This window comes from Xiphophorus hellerii, chromosome 14, assembly GCF_003331165.1.
Source record: "Xiphophorus hellerii strain 12219 chromosome 14, Xiphophorus_hellerii-4.1, whole genome shotgun sequence".
NCBI lineage: Eukaryota > Metazoa > Chordata > Actinopteri > Cyprinodontiformes > Poeciliidae > Xiphophorus > Xiphophorus hellerii.
The window spans coordinates 28,843,290-28,862,011 of NC_045685.1; the positions used below are offsets into that span (position 1 = coordinate 28,843,290).

Here is an 18,722-nt window from a genome sequence, read left to right on the forward strand (position 1 = left end):
CTGTCCGTCTTTCCACCATCTTCCCTGCTTCACTCTCCAGGATAGGAGGCGTCGGTACGATCCCCTTCATGACCTTCATGACCTTCCCAGAGGTCACCGCTCCTGTTTTCCAGTGTTTCCAGAAACACTGGAATCTGCTAGCTACTAGCTAATCTGCTAGCGTCACTCCAGAGCAGATTTTGTGTTTGATTTGATTTCTGATGGAACTAAAATATCATCAACGTGGAGGAGAAGTTTGATTGTGAATGGAGGAACAGATTCAGCTAGACGGCTACAAACGCACTGTAAAACTGAACCGTTAAAGCCAAACTGTTAAACTGAACCGTTAAAACTGAACTGTTAAAACCGAACTGCAAAACTGAACCGTTAAAACCGAACCGTTAGAACCAAACTGTTAAACTGAACTGTTAAAACCGAACTGCTAAAACTGAACCGTTAGAACTGAACTGTTAAACTGAACTGTTAAAACTGAACCGTTAGAACTGAACTGTTAAACTGAACTGTTAAAACTGAACCGTTAGAACTGAACTGCTAAAACTGAACTGTAAAGACGAAGTGAAACACAATCCACTCCAGATGAACTGATTCCCACTCATGTCAGTCAGCAGGAAATGAATCGATGGGACCAGAAACCAGAGAAGAAGAAGAAGAACGACTTTAACCCTTTATGGATCCATTACGGTTTATTTCCTGGTTCCTGATGGAACAAACTAACTTTTACTCACTTGGTAGTTCTGACTTGTTCTTGGACTCCTGTCCCTCTGCCAGGTCTGGACCCGAGTCCTGGACTCGACCGAGCCCAGTTTCAGGTTCTGTTCTCCAGCCCTGCAGACGAGTTCGGATCAAAGAACCAAAATATGGAAGAAAAACAGACCAGAAACCCAAAGATGGAGGACAGAGCCTCAGACGGGTCAGAGGTTCTGCTGGGTCAGAGGTTCTGCTGGGTCAGAGGTTCTGTCAGAGCAGGAACCAATCAGACTTGAGGAACAATCAGATGATTTATTGTCAGAACTTCACGTCTCGTTTTCAGAACAACCAGGAAACAGGAAGTCGTGCAAAAAGATTCACTGCAACGGCTGAAGAACAGAGACTGGAGGCTGCAGGCCGGACTGAACAGAACCAGAACCAGAACCAGGATCAGGATCTGGTTCTGGTCCAGACATGCTTCCTTCAGTCTCTGTCTGGCAGCTGGATTTACAAAAGCAACTGGGAGGTAAAGAGGGGCTAGACTTCAGTCAGTGCAAAACACACACACACACCCACACATACACACACACACACACACACACATACATACACACACACACACACCTACATACACACACACACGCCGACACCCCTACACACACACATATATACACACACACACGCCGACACACAGTTCATGCTGTAATAAATAGAAGCTCTACTCTCTATTATGGGTTTAAATAGAAGAAGCTGTGATTTGTCTGAAAGGTCAAAGGTCAGTACTTCAGAGCAGCGCTAGCAGGAGAGCTAGCAGAGCCGATGGGCCGGATGCGCCCCGCGCTGCGTCTGTCAGGCGCCGTTCCGACGCAGGCGCCGGTCCACAAAGACCAGAACCAGACGGAGCGCTGGGAGTCCTGACCGGCCAGAAGCTGCAGACCATCAGGAGACGCTGAGGGACAGGACGACACGTCTCTGTCCTCCTCCTGTCCCTCTACGTGGTCAGTCCTCTCCGCTCCAGCTCCCTGCTCTGCTTCAGCTCTTTGATCCTGCAGAAACAGCAGTGGCCATTAGAGGAAGTGACATCATGAGGACAGGTCATGATGTCACTTCCTCTGCCTGACCTGTGTCTACAGCGCCGCAGGAACCTCATGATCTTCCTGGCCGCCTGGTCCTGCTTCTTGGTCAGGAACGACCCCCTGCTGGACAAACCAGGAACTGGTCAGACAACGAGTCTTTACTCTGACGGACCAGGAGCAGCAGGACTCGGCTGAGAGACGGCAGGGACTCGGCAGGGACTCTAGTCACACCGTGAGACTTGGAGTCAGACTCTACTGAAACCAAGTCCACGATGTTTGTTAAATTGTAAAATTACCGTATTCTCCGAACTACAAGGCGCACCTAAAAACCTTCAATAAGCCGACAGTGCGCCTTATATATGGACCAATATTGAGCCACAACAGGTCTCACAACTACGGTAAGCAGCCGCCGACTTCATTTTCCCCGTAGAAGAAGAAGCGCGCGGTGCACGCTGGGTTTTGTGTAAAGACCCCAAAATGGCTCCTATTAAGAGACGAGCTGACGACGCAGTTTAAGCTCAAGGCGATCAGTGACGCAGTAAAACACGGGAACAGAGCAGCAGCCAGAGAATTTAACATGAACCAATCAATGGTTATAGTGGAAGTGGATATATATTGTGATTTGATTTACCGTAACAGTATCAGACTGTTTTTTACGTGTTTATTGAATCGAGGAAAAGTTCCCCTCCACTATATGTTATACCTTGCTGTTGTTAAAAGATAAACTGTGTCACCAAAATACCACGTCACTGACTTTACCTCAGGAAAATAATCAAACAGCTGTTTATTCATTTTGGGAATGAACAGAGTTGTCAGAACGCTGGTTTGTAATCTATTAATAAAGTCTGACTGACCTATCTGACTGTTTCGTTGACAATCCCTTTAGCGCAGCTCCATCTAGTGGATGCATAACGTAACCGCAGCCTCTACTGTAGCATCTATTCTATGAGCCTTATATATGAAAAAAGTTTTAAAATAGGCCGTTCATTGAAGGTGCGCCTTATAGTGCGGAAAATACGGTAATTTAGTAAAGATGATAAGATTCAACTGAACGACTTGGTCAGTCATGGACTCGTGTCAACAAGTCACAATGGTTGACTGGTTTGTCAAACGACATCCGAGTCACTACTAGTTAAACCATCGTCTCCGGGTCAGGCCTGTTACCAGGTCCGGTCGTTGGGTCCCAGCTGGTCTCTCCCCTCTCTGCACCGCCTAGCGTTAGCCCGGCCGCCCCGCCCCTGGCCGCCGCCGTACCTGCTCTTGGGGTTGAGTGCGGCGCCCCCTCGTGGCGCCTGCTTCAGCCTCTCGTACTCCTTGTAGCTGCGGTAGTACTGCTGGATCAGCACGGCGGCCCGCCGGCTCTGCTGGAACCGCTTCTGCTCGTAGTACGACCGGAACTTGGACTGGATCAAGATGGCCGCCTGGGTCATCTTCTTGTAGAGCGCGTACTGCAGGGGGCGGAGTCACAGGGTCAGGTAAGGCCTGAACCTGGTTCTGATGAACAAACATCTGAGACCCGGCCCAGCTGCACGCATCACACACACACAAACACACACTGACTACACACTGACTACACACTGACTACACACCACTACAGCTACTGACAGCTGGTTACCTTCAGAGCTATCCATGTTAGCTAACCAGAGAGAGAGACAGCAGGTTAGTGACGTTAGTGGAGGACACACACACACACACACACACACACACACACACACACACACACACACCCACACACACACACACACACACACACACACACACACGGCTCAGGTAAACATGAACTGTATGACTGTATATGTCAGTGGTTAAGTCAGTTTTCCTGAGTGTTTTCTCTGCAGGTTTCCCCCATTGTATTATAAGCCTGGCAGCCCACCAGGCTTTACACAGTTTCTGTTTCATTAAAAACTCAACAGACAGAAATGTTAGAGCTGCTAAAGCCACATTAGCATTGAATTAAATCTCAGTTTGTTGCTCATCTCTGCTCAGTGCAGCAGATTGAACTCATCCTGCAGGGCCGGTCCAAGGCTGCATGAGGCCTGGGGCAGAATCTCACCTAGGGGCCCCTCTTGCTGCTAAAACCATCAGCACCTCTAACAGCTTCTGGGTTGGATTTAATCTGGGAGAGAGAGAGTAGATTAACTGGCCAAACCAAAAACAATCAGTTATAATTACAGTTTACTAATTTGTATTTGTGAACAAACAGCTCAAAGTCAAAGATTAGATTCACAGCATCTAATCTATGGTAGATTGTTTTGTTGCTATGGTAACAAAACAATCTAACTGTGAATATTGTTCTTTGAACTTTTACAAAGTAAACTTGCCAGCTCCTTTAACGCCACTGATCATCTGAATAAATAAATGTTACATTAATGTTTTTGTGTTAAAATATTATCATTGTGGCCCCTGAAGCCCTGGGGGCCCGATGGAGCCGCTGACTTACTTTGGATTAAACAGAAGTGAAGATAATCGATATTCATTTTAATTGGATTTTTTGATTTGCTGTTTTTAAAACTGGCTGTGGGTTTAGATAGTTTCACTGGAGATGGTTTCAATGACCCAGTAATATTTTTAGATTTCTTGTCTACTTAACATCTTTAATACAAAAACATGGCGGACCGCCAGGCTGAGCAGGTTTACTGGAGGAAACCCTGCTGTGTGTGTGTGTGTGTGTGTTTCTGAATAGAAAGCACCTTGATGTTTTATATTTTGTCTTATTTTCTGACTGAACTGATTCATTGCTGATCAGTTTTTCCTATAACCTGGTTGAAATCATTAAATGCTGAACATTTTGTCTTTTTTAAATAAGATAAGATCAGATTTATTGTCATTGTCATCAACAGATTACAGATTGAGATTTGCTCGACTCGAGTTAAGATGCAGGTTATGTGTATATACATAATATACAAAGATAAAGAAATAAATAGTACAAAATGAGAAATAAATAGACATCAGAAGATGGTTGCAGCGCCTGGAGGTGTCGCAACACAATTTACATTTTTAACAAAGTGGTGTCAAGAGCAGAAGTTCTTATGCCTTTGAATTTAGTGCCACTTTTTTTTTTTTTTTTAAGATAAGATAAGATTTATTTGTTAAATAAAGTTTATTGAAAGCACACCTGTTTGTACTTCCTGTAGCACCTCTGGATGACGGCGGCCGCCATGTCCTGCTGCTCCTTTAACCTTCGACCCTGCACACACACAGAGGAGTAATGCGTCCATCAAGCCAGCAGGGGGCAGTGCGTCCTGCTCAGGCCGTCGCCATGGTTACCTTGTATCGGCGGAAGGCGTTCTGGATGATGCGGGCGGCCTCGTACAGCTCCCTCTGCTCGCCGTCTGTCAGCGTCAGCAGAGCGAAGTCTCTCTCCATCTTCCCATTGGCCGACGCGTTCAGGAACTCCGCCCACGCCGCGGACGATGGGGGGCGGAGCCTCTGAAGAGCCAGAGCGCTGAGCGGCGAGGGGGGGCAGACCCGCCTGCAGCAGAAACACAGAGCTGTTGGTTCTGGTTCTGGTTCTGGTTTCGGTCCAGCTCCGTCAGGCTCACCTGGGCGGGGACTGGCTGTCCACCGTCTCCAGGTAAGTGGCCAACCATGTGTCCTGGATGGCCGGGTTGTCCCGCCTTTCTCTGAGCGGAGACTCCGCCCCCAGGGGGAAATCCTCTTGTTTGATTCGCTCCGGCGTCGCCTCGATGATCTGCTCCGCCAGCGTCGCCATGTCCACCTGCTGGGCGCAGAGGCTCCGTTAGACCAGCCCGGTCGCCATGACAACCTGCACCTGGAGCTCCAGCCTACCTGCAGCACCTCGTCCTCCAGGTACTCCTCCTCTCCTTCGTTCTCGGCGTTCTCGCCGTACCGCAGCAGCTGCTCCTCCAGCAGCGCCCGCCGCCCGGCGCTCTGAGGGGGCGTGTCTGTGGGCGGGGCGTTGTTGTAGTCCATCAGGTCTCTGGAGCCGCTGGCGGTTAAACCTGGGAGAGAGGTCAGAGGTCAGAGCTTTCACCTTTATTAGCTGGCACCTAAAAATGTCTTTATTGACATTTTAGATTCTATCATCTATGTATAAAACCAGTAAAGACATCCCATAATAACCTGCATGAAGACAATAAACCTGTGAGACTGAGAACAACATGGAGGACGATCATCCTGTTGGGTCATCAGCCAAGGAGCAAAGGTCACGGTGAGGTCAGATGGACAGAAGACAACAGCTTGGTGTCTCCACTCAGAACGGCTAGGATTAGCCCCTGCTAGCCTCCCAGGCTAGCTTAGCCCTGAGTTAGCCTCAGAAGCTAGCACCCTGTTAGCCTCCCAGGCTAGCCTAGCCCTGAGTTAGCCTCACAAGCTAGCACCCTGTTAGCCTCCCAGGCTAGCCTAGCCCTGAGTTAGCCTCACAAGCTAGCAACCTGTTAGCCTCCCAGGCTAGCCTAGCCCTGAGTTAGCCTGTGTTTAATTTCATTTTTCAATGAACAGAACCAGACTGAACCAGACTGGGCCAGACTGGGCCAGTCATTGTCACTCTGCGCTCTGACTGGGAATCGGTGAGGAGGCGCCGTTACCTGGGTTACCTGTGCTGACGGTCCGGTTAGGCTCCTCCGAGGGAACGGTGGACTGTGTGAAGGACGGAGACGGAGGAGAGACGGGCAGTGAGGAAGAGGAGAGCGATGATGGAGACGAGGGGGAGGTGTCCATGGGGGCGGGGCCACTGGAGTAGGCGGAGCTGGGGGACGGCGAGGACGGGTCGCTGGGTGAGGGGAGACTGCTGGAGGAGCTGAGACCTGGAGGAGACAGGAGACTCTTACAGCCAATCAGAGAGCCAGATGAGGTCAGGTGACAGCAGGAGGTGGGGTTACCTGTGTCCAGGCTGGTGGACAGAGGGGACGGCGGCGGGCCGTCCCTGGTGGCCGCCTGAGCGTGCAGCGTGTGCAGCTCCTCCAGCGCGGTGGCGAGGCGGGTGTGGCCGCGGGAGCGCGCCACGGCGAGCGGCAGGCGGCCCAGCGAGTCGGGGATCCCCAGCGCCAGGCCGTTCCAGCTGTACAGCAGCTCTGCTGCCCTCTGGTGGCCCAGAGCGCACGCCCACATCTGGAACGCACAGGGCGCCCGTCACCACGGCAACGCCGCCACAGCAACCGGCAGTCAGGCGGGGGCTTACCAGCGGCGTGCAGGAGAAGTGGTCGACGTTCAAGGGGTCCACTTCCTGTTCCAGGTCCAGACTGTCGCTGCTCATCGCCCTGCAGGAAGTGACATCGGCCTGAGACAGGACATGACGTCATCATGAGGGCGGAGCCAGGACGGCCTCCTGCCTTACCTCCAGTGGATCAGGGTGTGGATCAGGTGGGTGTAGCCCTGGGCAGCCGCCAGGTGCAGCAACGTCATGCCACGGTGACCTGGCGGGTGATGAAGACTCTCTCCTCTTCCTCCCCAACACGCTCCTCTCATCATCCGCTCACACACACCAACGATCCTCCTCTCAAACCACTGGGAACACTGGGAGGGACAGAGACCAGTCACCGGCGTGACCGACTAACCCGTCCTGTCAGACGCCGACGGAGGAACTTCCTGGCATCAGGCGGATAAAATGGCGACTGCCATCGTTCCAGGTCACCTGACCTGCTTGCCCCGCCCCCGGCGTGACGCAGTCTGTCCAGCGGAGCCGAGTCAGAGAGTCATTTCAGGACCAGGTGACGGTTCAGTCGTCCTCTAAACACCTGGCCAGGGTTTCCCCCAGTGTATCATAAGCCTGGCAGCCCGTCATGCTTTACTAGCCCCCCGCCAGGCTAAGCGTTGCTTTGTTTTTTAAAGAAAAATTAATAATTGAAAAAAAAAGAATTGCCTTTTTTTTAGTTTAAACCCGGATTGCAAGTCTCTCTGTTGCTCAGAGCGTTTCACTGACGGAGCAAATTTATTCCTAACAGATACGTTTATATTTCATGCATTTAAAGCTGGGAGAGCCACCAATCACACAGCTGCTGCTGCTGTATCTTTAAGTTTACCTCAGCGGGATCGCTCGCCTCCTTCCACTCAAACTGGACACAAGATGACCTGGATGGATATTTACATCAACCCTCTGTGAGGAATCATGATTCTTTGGAGAAATCCACATCAAGGTCGGAGTTTAAACTCGTTAGCTCTGGTTGCACAGCTCTCACTTTCAGAGGTATATGTTGAGGGAGATAGATTTACCTTTGTGAACAACTTATACGCGGTGTTTATACGCTGCCCAGCGTGTGGCGCTGTCTTCCCTGTAAAGTTCATGTCTGTGTTCTGGTTGGTCAGAGCGTTAGCGGCTAATGAACCAGCGCTAACCTCATCATGCAGGTTCAGCCGGTGAGGAGCTTCACGCTGGTTTTATATTATTTTATTATTATTTTTAGGATAATTTTTCCAGTTACATGAAGAATCAAACCATATGAAATGTTTTGTCCACTTAGTCAGTCAGAGTTAATGAGAGCAGAGATCAGAGAAACTCGTCCCATAAACTGAACCAACCAAAACAGTTTCTGTGTCTCTTGTTAAAAACTCAGACAGAAATGTTAGAGCTGCTAAAGCCACATTAGCAGCATTGAATTAAATCTCAGTTTGTTGCTCATCTCTGCTCAGTGCAGCAGATTGAACTCATCCTGCAGGGCCGGTCCAAGGCTGCATGAGGCCTGGGGCAGAATCTGACCTAGGGGCCCCTCTTGCTGCTAAAACCATCAGCACCTCTAACAGCTATTAGCATTTATGGGCCCCTGAAGCCCTGGGGGGCCTTATGGAGCCACTGACTTAATTTGGATTAAACAGAAGCACAAATACATGATATTCATTTTAATTTGATTTTTTGATTTTCTGTTTTTAAGAATAAAAATTGTTTCACTGCCGAAGTTTCCCAGTAACATTTAATTACCCAGTAATATTGTCTTTTCCTGACCTTAAGTTGACATCATGAAACGAAACGCATTGGACCGCCTCGGCGCCACCGGGCTGAGCTGGCCCTCGGTAGGAAACCCTGTGGCTGGTTCTGAAGGTTCTGACCCGCAGCCTGAGGACTGACGTTAGCACTGAGCTGGTTCCAGATTTAGCTGCTTTAAAAGGATTATTTCTGCTTTCCAGGAACCAGAGAGTTTCCTCTGGTCCGTCTCTGGCCTGGTTCTGGCCTGGTTCTGCTCAGAGTCAGAGTTCTGCCAGCCGGGTCCGGTCTGGGTCAGAACCTTCAGAGGAAACCCTCTGAGGACCAGCAGTACTTGTTTTGGTCCAGGTCCAACTCCTCTCCGTCTCACTGCGGCTATTTTAACTCCTGGACTCCATCCGACAAAATCCCATGACATCAGCCAGAGGGGGCGGAGCCACAGCCGGGCCAGAACTGGGCCAGAACCACAGAACCAGAACCAGCAGCCGGGCCAGAACCGGGCCAGAGCCACAGAACCAGAACCTCGGAACCTGCAGCAGGTCGGATTGAACCTGCTGTCTGGACGTTCAGACAGGAACCACAGAGTAAACTGGACCGGACCTACCTGCTGCTGGTCGTCAGGTAGAGGAGGGGGCGTGGCCAGCTGGTTCCCACTCTGCTGCTGCTGATGATGATGATGATGGCCATCCCGAGCCGCCATCTCCGCCATCCGGCGCTCCATCTGCTCCAGCCGCTCCAGGATGGACATCCTGAACTGGTTGTCTGCAGGTGGAGAGAGCAGGTGCGTGACGCTGAGGCTCCGCCCACTAAAGCTCCGCCCACTAAAGCTGCGCCCACCGAGGCTCCTCCAGCAGCAGCTCCGTCTCCTTCGCTGCGCTGCTGAAACTGAACACGCTTACAGCAGGGCAGCCCCAAGCTCCTCCTACACTACCCACAATGCACCAGGAGCAGCAGGAGGCCGACAGGTGATCAGAACGTGGATCAAAGATCAACCAATCAGCTGCTTGGATCTCAGCCAGAGCCAATCAGCAGCAGGCAGCCGTCAACGGCTCTGACCAGCAGCGATCAGTGTAAAGAGGGTCACACACACACACGCACACACACACACACCATACACACTCTCTCATAACATACACACTCATAACACACACTCTGTCTCAGATGGAAACTATCTGACTGACTTCGATCGCCCGCCGCCTGGCTCTCTCTCTATTCAGGAAATAAAAGCAGAGGCCAAATATAGACTGATCCAGTGTGGCCTGCAGCGCGCGCACACACACACAACACACACACCCCCACACACACACCCACCCACCCACCCACACACACACACACACCACCCACGCACACACACACACCCACACCACACACACAGGGGACTCACCTGCTAGCAGCTGCTCTGATCCCTCCAGGGCAGAAATAAAACCACAGCTGGTTCTGTTGGGCCCGGCTGCGGTTCTGGTTCTGAGTCCAGATAAAACCAGCTGACAGGTGAAGCTGCTCCTCTTCCTCCTGATGAAGAGGATGAGGAAGAGCAGCAGAACCACTAAACCGTAAGCATCAACTGACTGGGACCAGTGAAGCAGGCTGATGGTCGTCATGGTGACCAGCCGATCCTGAAGACCCAAACCCAGCAGGGAGAGGCTGAGATCCTGAGAGGATCATCTGGTCCAGAACCGCTTCAACCAGCCTGGAGAATACTCAGATTACTGAACTCACTCAGGTTGCTATGGTAACTCCACGTCTATCGGTCTGAAGGAAACACGGCTGCTTCTACCAAACACGGAGCATCAATCGGAAACAAACCAGAACCCAACCAGAACCTGCTCCTGCACCAGCGGCGCCTCCTGCAGGTCAGTGTTGGCACGAGCAGAGGAGGAAGAGGAGGGTGAGGAAGAGCAGGTACTGACCGTCCAATGAGAGCCAGTCCAGCTGGGAACTGGGCAGAGAGCTGGCGTTCCTCGCTCTGTACTCGAACAGAACCGACGACGACACCGACCCGCCGGACTCCAGAACCTGCAGACACACCAGGCCGGCCTCATGGGCTGAAACACAGGAGAGACAGACGGGTCCATCAGAACCCAGAGACAGACGGGTCCATCAGAACCCAGAGACACACGGGTCCATCAGAACCCAGGGACAGACGGGTCCATCACAACCCAGAGACACACGGGTCCATCAGAACCCAGGGACAGACGGGTCCATCAGAACCCAGAGACAGACGGGTCCATCAGAACCTCCACAGGATGGACAAGAATCCGGGCTTCATCCAGATGATTCAAAGATCATCATCATCCAGGAGGTTCCGACAGTCTGGACCCGCCAACCCAACCCCGATCGCTATAGAACCGGACCGACCCATGCAGGACCGGCTCCTGTAGAACCGGCCCTGCCCGTTAGTGGTCAGTACCTGGGCAGTAGCAGCGCAGAACCCCGGTCTGGATGAGGGAAGCGGGGACGGCGCTCTGATCGAACACGCAGGAGTACCGACCCGACGGCTCGCTCCACGGCCCGGTGATCAGAACCTTCACTCCGCCCTGCAGAGAGAACAGCAGCTGGGACCGGAACCAGAACCGTTTGGACCAGTCGCCCAGTGCGGGACGCTCACCTCTGGGTAGGACCACTCTGGGGAGAAGTCTGTGATGGCGGCCAGGCGGGCAGCGGCGGGCAGCGGCTGGGGGAACGGCAGGAAGGAGGAGGACGGCGACGGCTGCGGCGGAACCACGTAGCGGACGCCGGTGGGGAACGCGGCCGGAGCCGGGGGGGCCGCGGTGGGGCCCGGCTCCTCGGTGATGAGGTCAGAGATCAGGTCGGGGAACTGGCTGTCGAAGGAGATGTCCAGCTCCTCAGGCTCCGCCTCCTCCTGGCTGTCCATGCAGGCGTCCTCGGAGTCGTAGCGCCGCCTCCTCTCCTCCTTCACCTGGGCCGTTGCTAGGGAGGCCGTCTCCATGGCAACAGCTGCCGGCAGCTCCATGGGCTGATGGAAACTCTCAGCAGGGGGCGGAGCTTCAGGTCCGGGCAGCCGATTGGACGACGGCAGGACCATTGGCTGCTGCCCTTCAGGCGGTGCTGGAATCTGATTGGTGGGCCGGGACGGTTCGCCTGACCCGTCATGGCAGGCCAGCAGGAGGGGGGCGGAGCCGCTGTCTGGGTGTTGCCTAGGAGACGGGCTGGAGGGGGCGTGGCTTGTCTGAACGGAAGGAGTCAGAGAGACGGGTGAGAGGAAGGATACGGCCTCAGGAAGTAGTCCCAGTGGAACCCGGCTCACCTGAAGCAGGACCAGCTTGGTGGGCGGGGCTCTGCCTTCATCATCATCATCATCAGTTTCTTCCAGCTCCTCTTCCTCAGAGTGGGACTCCTCCTTCACCCCGTCACACTCCCCCAGCGCGCCCAGCTCCAGGCAGAGCGGCAGGACGGGCGGCGCCACGGAGGAGGTGGGAGAGAGGGAGAGGGCAAGCGAGGGGGGGGGGCCCGACAAGGGAGGGGAAGTGGAGGAGGAGGGGGAGGTGGACAAGGAGGAGAGGGAGGAGGGGGGGGAGACCGAGGAGGCCGGGGTGGAGGTGGTGGGGGACAGGGAGAGAGAGAGGGACGGGTGAGGGAGGGGGGAGGAGGTCCGGATGGAGGGGGAGCACATGGGGGGGGGGCCCCCATAGGTCTCACCCTGTTTGGGGGAGTTCAGGAAGGAGTCGGGGTCAAAGGCCGGGGGAAGGGGTGGGGGAGGTGGGAAGGAATGGGGAGACGGAGGGGAGGCGGCAGGGGGGGGGGGGAGACTGGTGGGAGGAGGAGGGGGTGAGGAGGAGCCCCCCGATGACTGGGGAGGGCAGGAGGGTGAGGGAGAGGGTGGTCTGGATGGGGGCGGGGGCAGTGGGGGAGGGCGGGGAGGGAGAGGGGGGTTTACCAGGAGGGGGAGGAAGGGGGGGGGAGAGCAGCAGCGACCCGAAGCTCCTCCTCGACCCCGCCTCCTCTGGCGGAGCGCCCCCGCCCTCCCTCCCCCCTGGTAGGGTAGCGGCTGTCGCCATGACAATGACCGCGTTCTGAGGCAGCGCCACGGCGGCCAAGTTGCTGTGGCGGTCGTGGTAGAAACCGTTGCCTTGGTTACGAACAGCGATGGCGGCCTTGTGCGTTCGGGGCGGCGATGAGCCTGAACTGTGGAGCAGAAGACGAATTTAAAACGGTTCAGACAGGATGTTACGTCCATTCCTCCATCGTAGCTACAGAGCTACGGCTACAGAGCTACGGCTAAGAGCTACGGCTACAGAGCTACGGCTAAGAGCTACGCTACAGAACTACGGCTACAGAGCTACGCTACAGAACTACGGCTAAGAGCTACGCTACAGAACTACGGCTACAGAGCTACGGCTACAGATTTACGCTACAGAGCTACGGCTGCAGAGCTATGGCTACAGAACTACGGCTACAGAGCTACGGCCACAGAGCTAGGCTACAGATTTACGCTACAGAGCTACGGCTACGAGCTACGCTACAGAACTACGGCTACAGAGCTACGGCTACAGAGCTACGCTACAGAACTACGGCTACAGAGCTACGCTACAGAACTACGGCTACAGAGCTACGCTACAGAGCTACGCTACAGAACTACGGCTACAGAGCTACGCTACAGAACTACGGCTACAGAGCTACGCTACAGAACTACGGCTACAGAGCTACGGCCACAGAGCTAGGCTACAGATTTACGCTACAGAGCTACGGCTACAGAGCTACAGCTACAGAGCTACGCTACAGCTCTAAACTACAGAGCTAGGCTACAGAGCTACGCTACAGCTCTAAACTACAGAGCTACGCTACAGAGCTAGGCTACAGCTCTAAACTACAGAGCTAGGCTACAGAGCTATGCTACAGTTTCCATGGTGAGTCTCCAGCCCACAGCTTGGTTCATCTCAGACCTCGTCTATTAGACCAGCGGTTCCCAAAGTGAAGGTCTGGAGCCCTGTGGGGGTCATGAGGCACCAAGTGGGGTCACAAAATGAAGCCTTACGTGGATGAAGGGCTGGAGGAAGACGCGGGGCTCTGAGGCTGCAGCTGAGGCATCTTGCTCTCTCCTCCTCCTCCTCTCCCTGACTCTCCTGGTTCTGAGGACGGAGGGGAGGCGGCGGGTCCAGAGGAGGACGGCGGCAGCTTGGGGGAGATGATCCGATGCTTGGTGCTGTTGCAGCGGTGGGGAATGTTCACTCCTGGTGACACTGTGGACATGAAGAGATGGGTGGCGGTCAGAGTGACGTCAGAGTGATGTCAGAGTGATGTCATGGAACCTCCTACCTTGGTTGGTGCTGCAGAGGCAGGCGTGTGTACGGGGCTGTGGTTTGGTTCTCTGCCGGTCCAGGATGTGCTGCACCAGTTCTTCAATGCTGAATTCCCCAGAACCCATGGAGCACTTGATGCTGTGGACTGAAACAAAGAGAGGAAGGGTTAACTCCAGCCAGAACCCGGGTCGGACCGGCCGGTCTGCTCGGCGCCGTACACATGGGCTTCAGCTGGCCCAGAAGGTCGTCCCGGCTCCACCTCAGGGTGTCGTGGCGGTCCGACACCGTGCACAGCAAAGGACTGCATCTCCCAGAATCCTCTGGCGACGGCACGTTCAGGTAGTGGACCAGCACGATGTCTGGGTTCTGCAGGGAAACACAGCAGGTCACAGCTCTGATGATCAAAGATATGCGCTTCAACAGGCTGCATGGTTCTGATCCAGTCCACAGAGCGGGTCAGATTACATCTCAAACAGTATTACTATCAAGAAAACGTTACATCAAGGGTCGACCCTCAGGAGGTCGGCCCTCTCAGGAGGTCGGCCCCCTCAGGAGGTCGGCCCTCTCAGGAGGTCGGCCCCCTCAGGAGGTCGGCCCTCAGGAGGTCGGCCCCCTCAGGAGGTCAGCCCTCAGGAGGTCGGCCCCCTCAGGAGGTCGGCCCCCTCTGGGTTTGACCCTGAGACGGTCCGAGCCGGTACTGTGTGTGTTTCTGACCTGCAGCAGCCAGTAGCATCGTCTGTGGAATGTTGGCACGATGGAGGAATGGACGTAGCAGCCGTAGAGGCACTGGAACAGCAGAGAGACACTGGTTGACCTCCAGCACCCTGTCTGAACCGTCCTGTGTGTGACTCAACATGACCTGCAGGGGGCGCTGCCTACCTCCAAGCCCTGGACCTTCAGCTTCATGTGGTCCTCTCTTGTCGTCTTCCCATCCTTCCTTTTCTTCCAGCAGTAGCCATCCTTCCTGTACTTCACCTTCTTCCTGTTGTAGAGGATGATGCTGCCGTTCTTCGGCCTGAAACACCCAAACATGACAGGTGAGACCGTGACGCCCTGCGCGCCGTCTGGCAGGCGTTTCTTCAGGACTGTACCTGGTCTTCAGGGAGCAGCAGAGCCACTCGTCGTGTCTGTCAAAGGATATCAGGTAGGAGGCGATCTCCTGCAGACCAACACAGGAACAGTTCTTTAAAGAACCGACACAGGGACGGCTCTTTAAAGAACCGACACAGGGACGGCTCTTTCAAAGAACCGACACAGGGACGGCTCTTTAAAGAACCGACACAGGAACAATTCTTTAAAGAACCGACACAGGGACGGCTCTTTAAAGAACCGACACAGGGACGGCTCTTTCAAAGAACCGACACAGGGACGGCTCTTTCAAAGAACCGACACAGGGACGGCTCTTTAAAGAACCGACACAGGAACAATTCTTTAAAGAACCGACACAGGGACGGCTCTTTAAAGAACCGACACAGGGACGGCTCTTTAAAGAACCGACACAGGGACGGCTCTTTCAAAGAACCGACACAGGGACGGCTCTTTAAAGAACCGACACAGGGACGGCCCTTTAAAGAACCGACACAGGGACGGCCCTTTAAAGAACCGACACAGGGACGGCCCTTTAAAGAACCGACACAGGGACGGCTCTTTAAAGAACAGACACAGGGACGGCTCTTTAAAGAACAGACACAGGGACGGCTCTTTAAAGAACCGACACAGGGACGGGTCTTTAAAGAACCGACACAGGGACGGCTCTTTAAAGAACCGACACAGGGACGGCCCTTTAAAGAACCGACACAGGAACGGCTCTTTCAAAGAACCGACACAGGAACGGCCCTTTAAAGAACCGACACAGGAATGGCTCTTTCAAAGAACCGACACAGGGACGGCCCTTTAAAGAACCGACACAGGGACGGCTCTTTCAAAGAACCGACACAGGGACGGCCCTTTAAAGAACCGACACAGGGACGGCTCTTTCAAAGAACCGACACAGGGACGGCCCTTTAAAGAACCGACACAGGGACGGCTCTTTAAAGAACCGACACAGGGACGGCTCTTTAAAGAACCGACACAGGGACGGCTCTTTAAAGAACCGACACAGGGACGGGTTCAGGCTCTCAGTGGGAAAAATGAATTTATTTAAAGGTTTTGACAGATAAATATAAACACATGAGGCGTTTTACCCAAAATAATCTAAGAATAAATCTGTGATGTTTCTACTTTCCTGTTTCCAACCTGATTGATGAAGTCACTAAAAGGACCAAAATGGATCAGAACATCCGGTCAGAACCCGCTCCCCTCACCTCGTTAGTGTTCCACCTCAGACGCTCGTTAGGCAGGCAGGCCGAGCGGGGCAGACACTCCAGCAGCTTGTTGGGAACAAACACCTTCCTCTGGCCTTTATTCTCTGCTGACAACACAGACGGTGACGGGTCAGAACAGAACCCGGGTCAGAACAGGATCACCACTGACTAACATAACATAAAATCCTGGAGGTATTTACCTGTAATTATTATGAGAAAATCATTGTTAATGTGATGTTTTCATCAGTCAGGGTCAGTCAGGGTCAGTCAGGGTCAGTCAGGGTCACCGCTTCACAGCTACAGTTATTACTGAACAGTGTTTGTTGGTATGAGGTCAAAGACACCCTGAACAGAGAGCTTCATCCATCCATCATTCACCCATCCATCCATTTATCCATCCATCCATCCATCCATCCATCCATCCATCCATCCATCCATCCATCCATCCATCCATCCATCCATCCATCCATCCAGTCCCAGAGGCACCAAGTCCAACCAGTCGCCAAGCACCATCATCTCCTCCATGTCTAGATGAGCCTCTGCTCCACCACCTGAACAGAATAATTAGGTCATCAGCAGAACTCTGGAGGATTTATCTACGCAATAAGGAGGCAATAAAGCCATTTGATTCCTGTGTTTTCTACCTGTGGCACATCTAGACACGGCAGGACAGCGACTGGAGGACTGGAGTTGGACACCCCTGGTCTAAATGATCTCGGATCAGAAGGAGTCACAGTTCCTCCAGAAGGTTCTGGTTCTGTCCAGAGGTTCTCTGAACACCTCCAGGAACCAGGATGTGGTTCATCCAGACCAACCAGAAGACTGAAGACGAGGTAAGAACCACCTTCAGTCAGTATGATGTCAGTCTTATATGCTGACATCATCTCCTCTGACATCACCTCAGGATTAAGAAGTGTGGGCCCCACAGTGGCCCAGGAGGCCGAGGACACGCCGGGCCTTCTGGACAGAACCGACTGACTGAGCCCAGGTTCATCGGGCCGGAGACAGGCTGAGCAGAACCTCCAGCCTGTCTCCCATCCAAGGCGCAGAGCTGAAACACCTTCGGTGACGCTGTTGAAAACATGCAGTTTCCATGGCAACAAGTAGGTAAGAGCAGCCTGGCTCTTACCTGCAGGTGGATGGCACTGACCTGTCTCCGTGGAAACCATCTCCTTGTTGCTCATGGCGACGGGTCTCACAGGATGGACGTCCACGTGCCGTGTCCCGCTGAGGACAGAGAGAAACAGAGAGCCGTTCAGTACCCCGATCAGCTGCGCGCGCACACACACACACACACACACACCCACACACACACACACTTCCTTCAGTGGAGCCCAGTTGCCTAGCAACAGCCAAATTTGGATCCACTTTACATGAAAAGTGTTTGAATGACACTGTACATCGTTGTGTGTGTGTGTGTGTGTGTGTGTTCAGACTTATATAACATGTTGAAACAGTGAACACACACCTCACCGCATCACACCTGGATCGGAACCGGTTCGAAACGTGTTTATATTGAAACACATGAATGTTGAATGCGACTTATTAAATGAGACTCTTTTAATAATTATATAACAATAGTGATTAAATCAGCCTAATCGGTCCATTCTCCCACACGGAACCAGAACCTCCTCCAGGAGGCCGCTGGAAGGCCACGGACTCTCTTAGCTGCGGTTGCCGCCTCTCGGCGCTTCTCCCCGGCTGTGGGAGTTCTGCTGCTCCCGTTCTGTTCGGAGCTAACGGCGGGAAGCTGCTCAGCTCCGCAGCGTTGACTTACAGGCTGAACGAAGCAGTGACAGCTATGAACCCCGACCAGAACCGAACCCTGCCGCTGTCGGGCTGTAGGCAGCAGGAAGGTACCGGTGATATTCTGGAGTATAACAGCGGTGGATCAACACCTGTAGCAGCCGAGCCGCAGGGCTGGAGCTCCGGGTGAGACAGCTCCGCCCGCAGCCAGCCCTCCGCCCGCTGCCGCTGCTGACACACCGGAAAATAAACCGGCAGGAACCGAACCTACAGAACCGAGTCCGGAGCAGCTCACAAATAAAACGCCAGTTAAAGCTCATTTACCTTCCGCCTTCAGCTCAGCCGCCATGTTCGATGTCTATGACGTCACTGCGTAGCAACGGAGAAGGGCGGGGCTACAACGGAGGATGATGGATCTGATCCAGAGGAAGGTGTATGGGGGAACTTTACTGCCATAATTCGAGAGAACACATTTTCAGTTTGAAAGCAGGACTTCGTGTCTTTGTTCTCAAAACTTGTAATGTATTTAAATCTGATCATTTTCCATGATGTGATATAAATCAGATAAATTATATTTAAAGATTTTTGTGATAAACCACGAAGTTTTAGAATCTTTCAACAGAATGGTGAAACTGGACTATTTAAAGTAAGTTTTTCACAGTATAGCCTCAGGATGCTAACAGAGCTAGCATCTCCTTCACCCTGATCCTGACCGGAACCTGCCGTCGGACCGGTCTGAACTCCAACCGCTGATCTAAGCAGCATAACGACT

At 53.3% G+C, this 18,722-nt stretch overlaps 1 protein-coding gene across 1 annotated transcript; it reads right to left on the reverse strand.

The window, feature by feature from the left end:
• Nucleotides 1–979: 979 nt before the first annotated feature.
• camta2 (calmodulin binding transcription activator 2) lies at nucleotides 980–18,475 on the reverse strand. The gene is given in 27 exon segments (XM_032581967.1): nucleotides 980–1,733; nucleotides 1,809–1,883; nucleotides 3,018–3,211; nucleotides 3,379–3,399; nucleotides 4,879–4,950; nucleotides 5,031–5,235; nucleotides 5,306–5,484; nucleotides 5,553–5,725; nucleotides 6,311–6,529; nucleotides 6,605–6,833; nucleotides 6,904–6,982; nucleotides 7,060–7,238; nucleotides 9,245–9,402; nucleotides 10,551–10,685; nucleotides 11,051–11,177; nucleotides 11,249–11,830; nucleotides 11,909–12,340; nucleotides 12,342–12,786; nucleotides 13,637–13,841; nucleotides 13,918–14,046; nucleotides 14,120–14,267; nucleotides 14,616–14,687; nucleotides 14,781–14,916; nucleotides 14,993–15,060; nucleotides 16,205–16,308; nucleotides 17,334–17,431; nucleotides 18,275–18,475. Coding segments are annotated over 26 exon segments (4,476 nt in total). The 5' UTR covers nucleotides 17,389–17,431; nucleotides 18,275–18,475; the 3' UTR covers nucleotides 980–1,678.
• Between the last annotated feature and the right edge of the window lie 247 nt (nucleotides 18,476–18,722).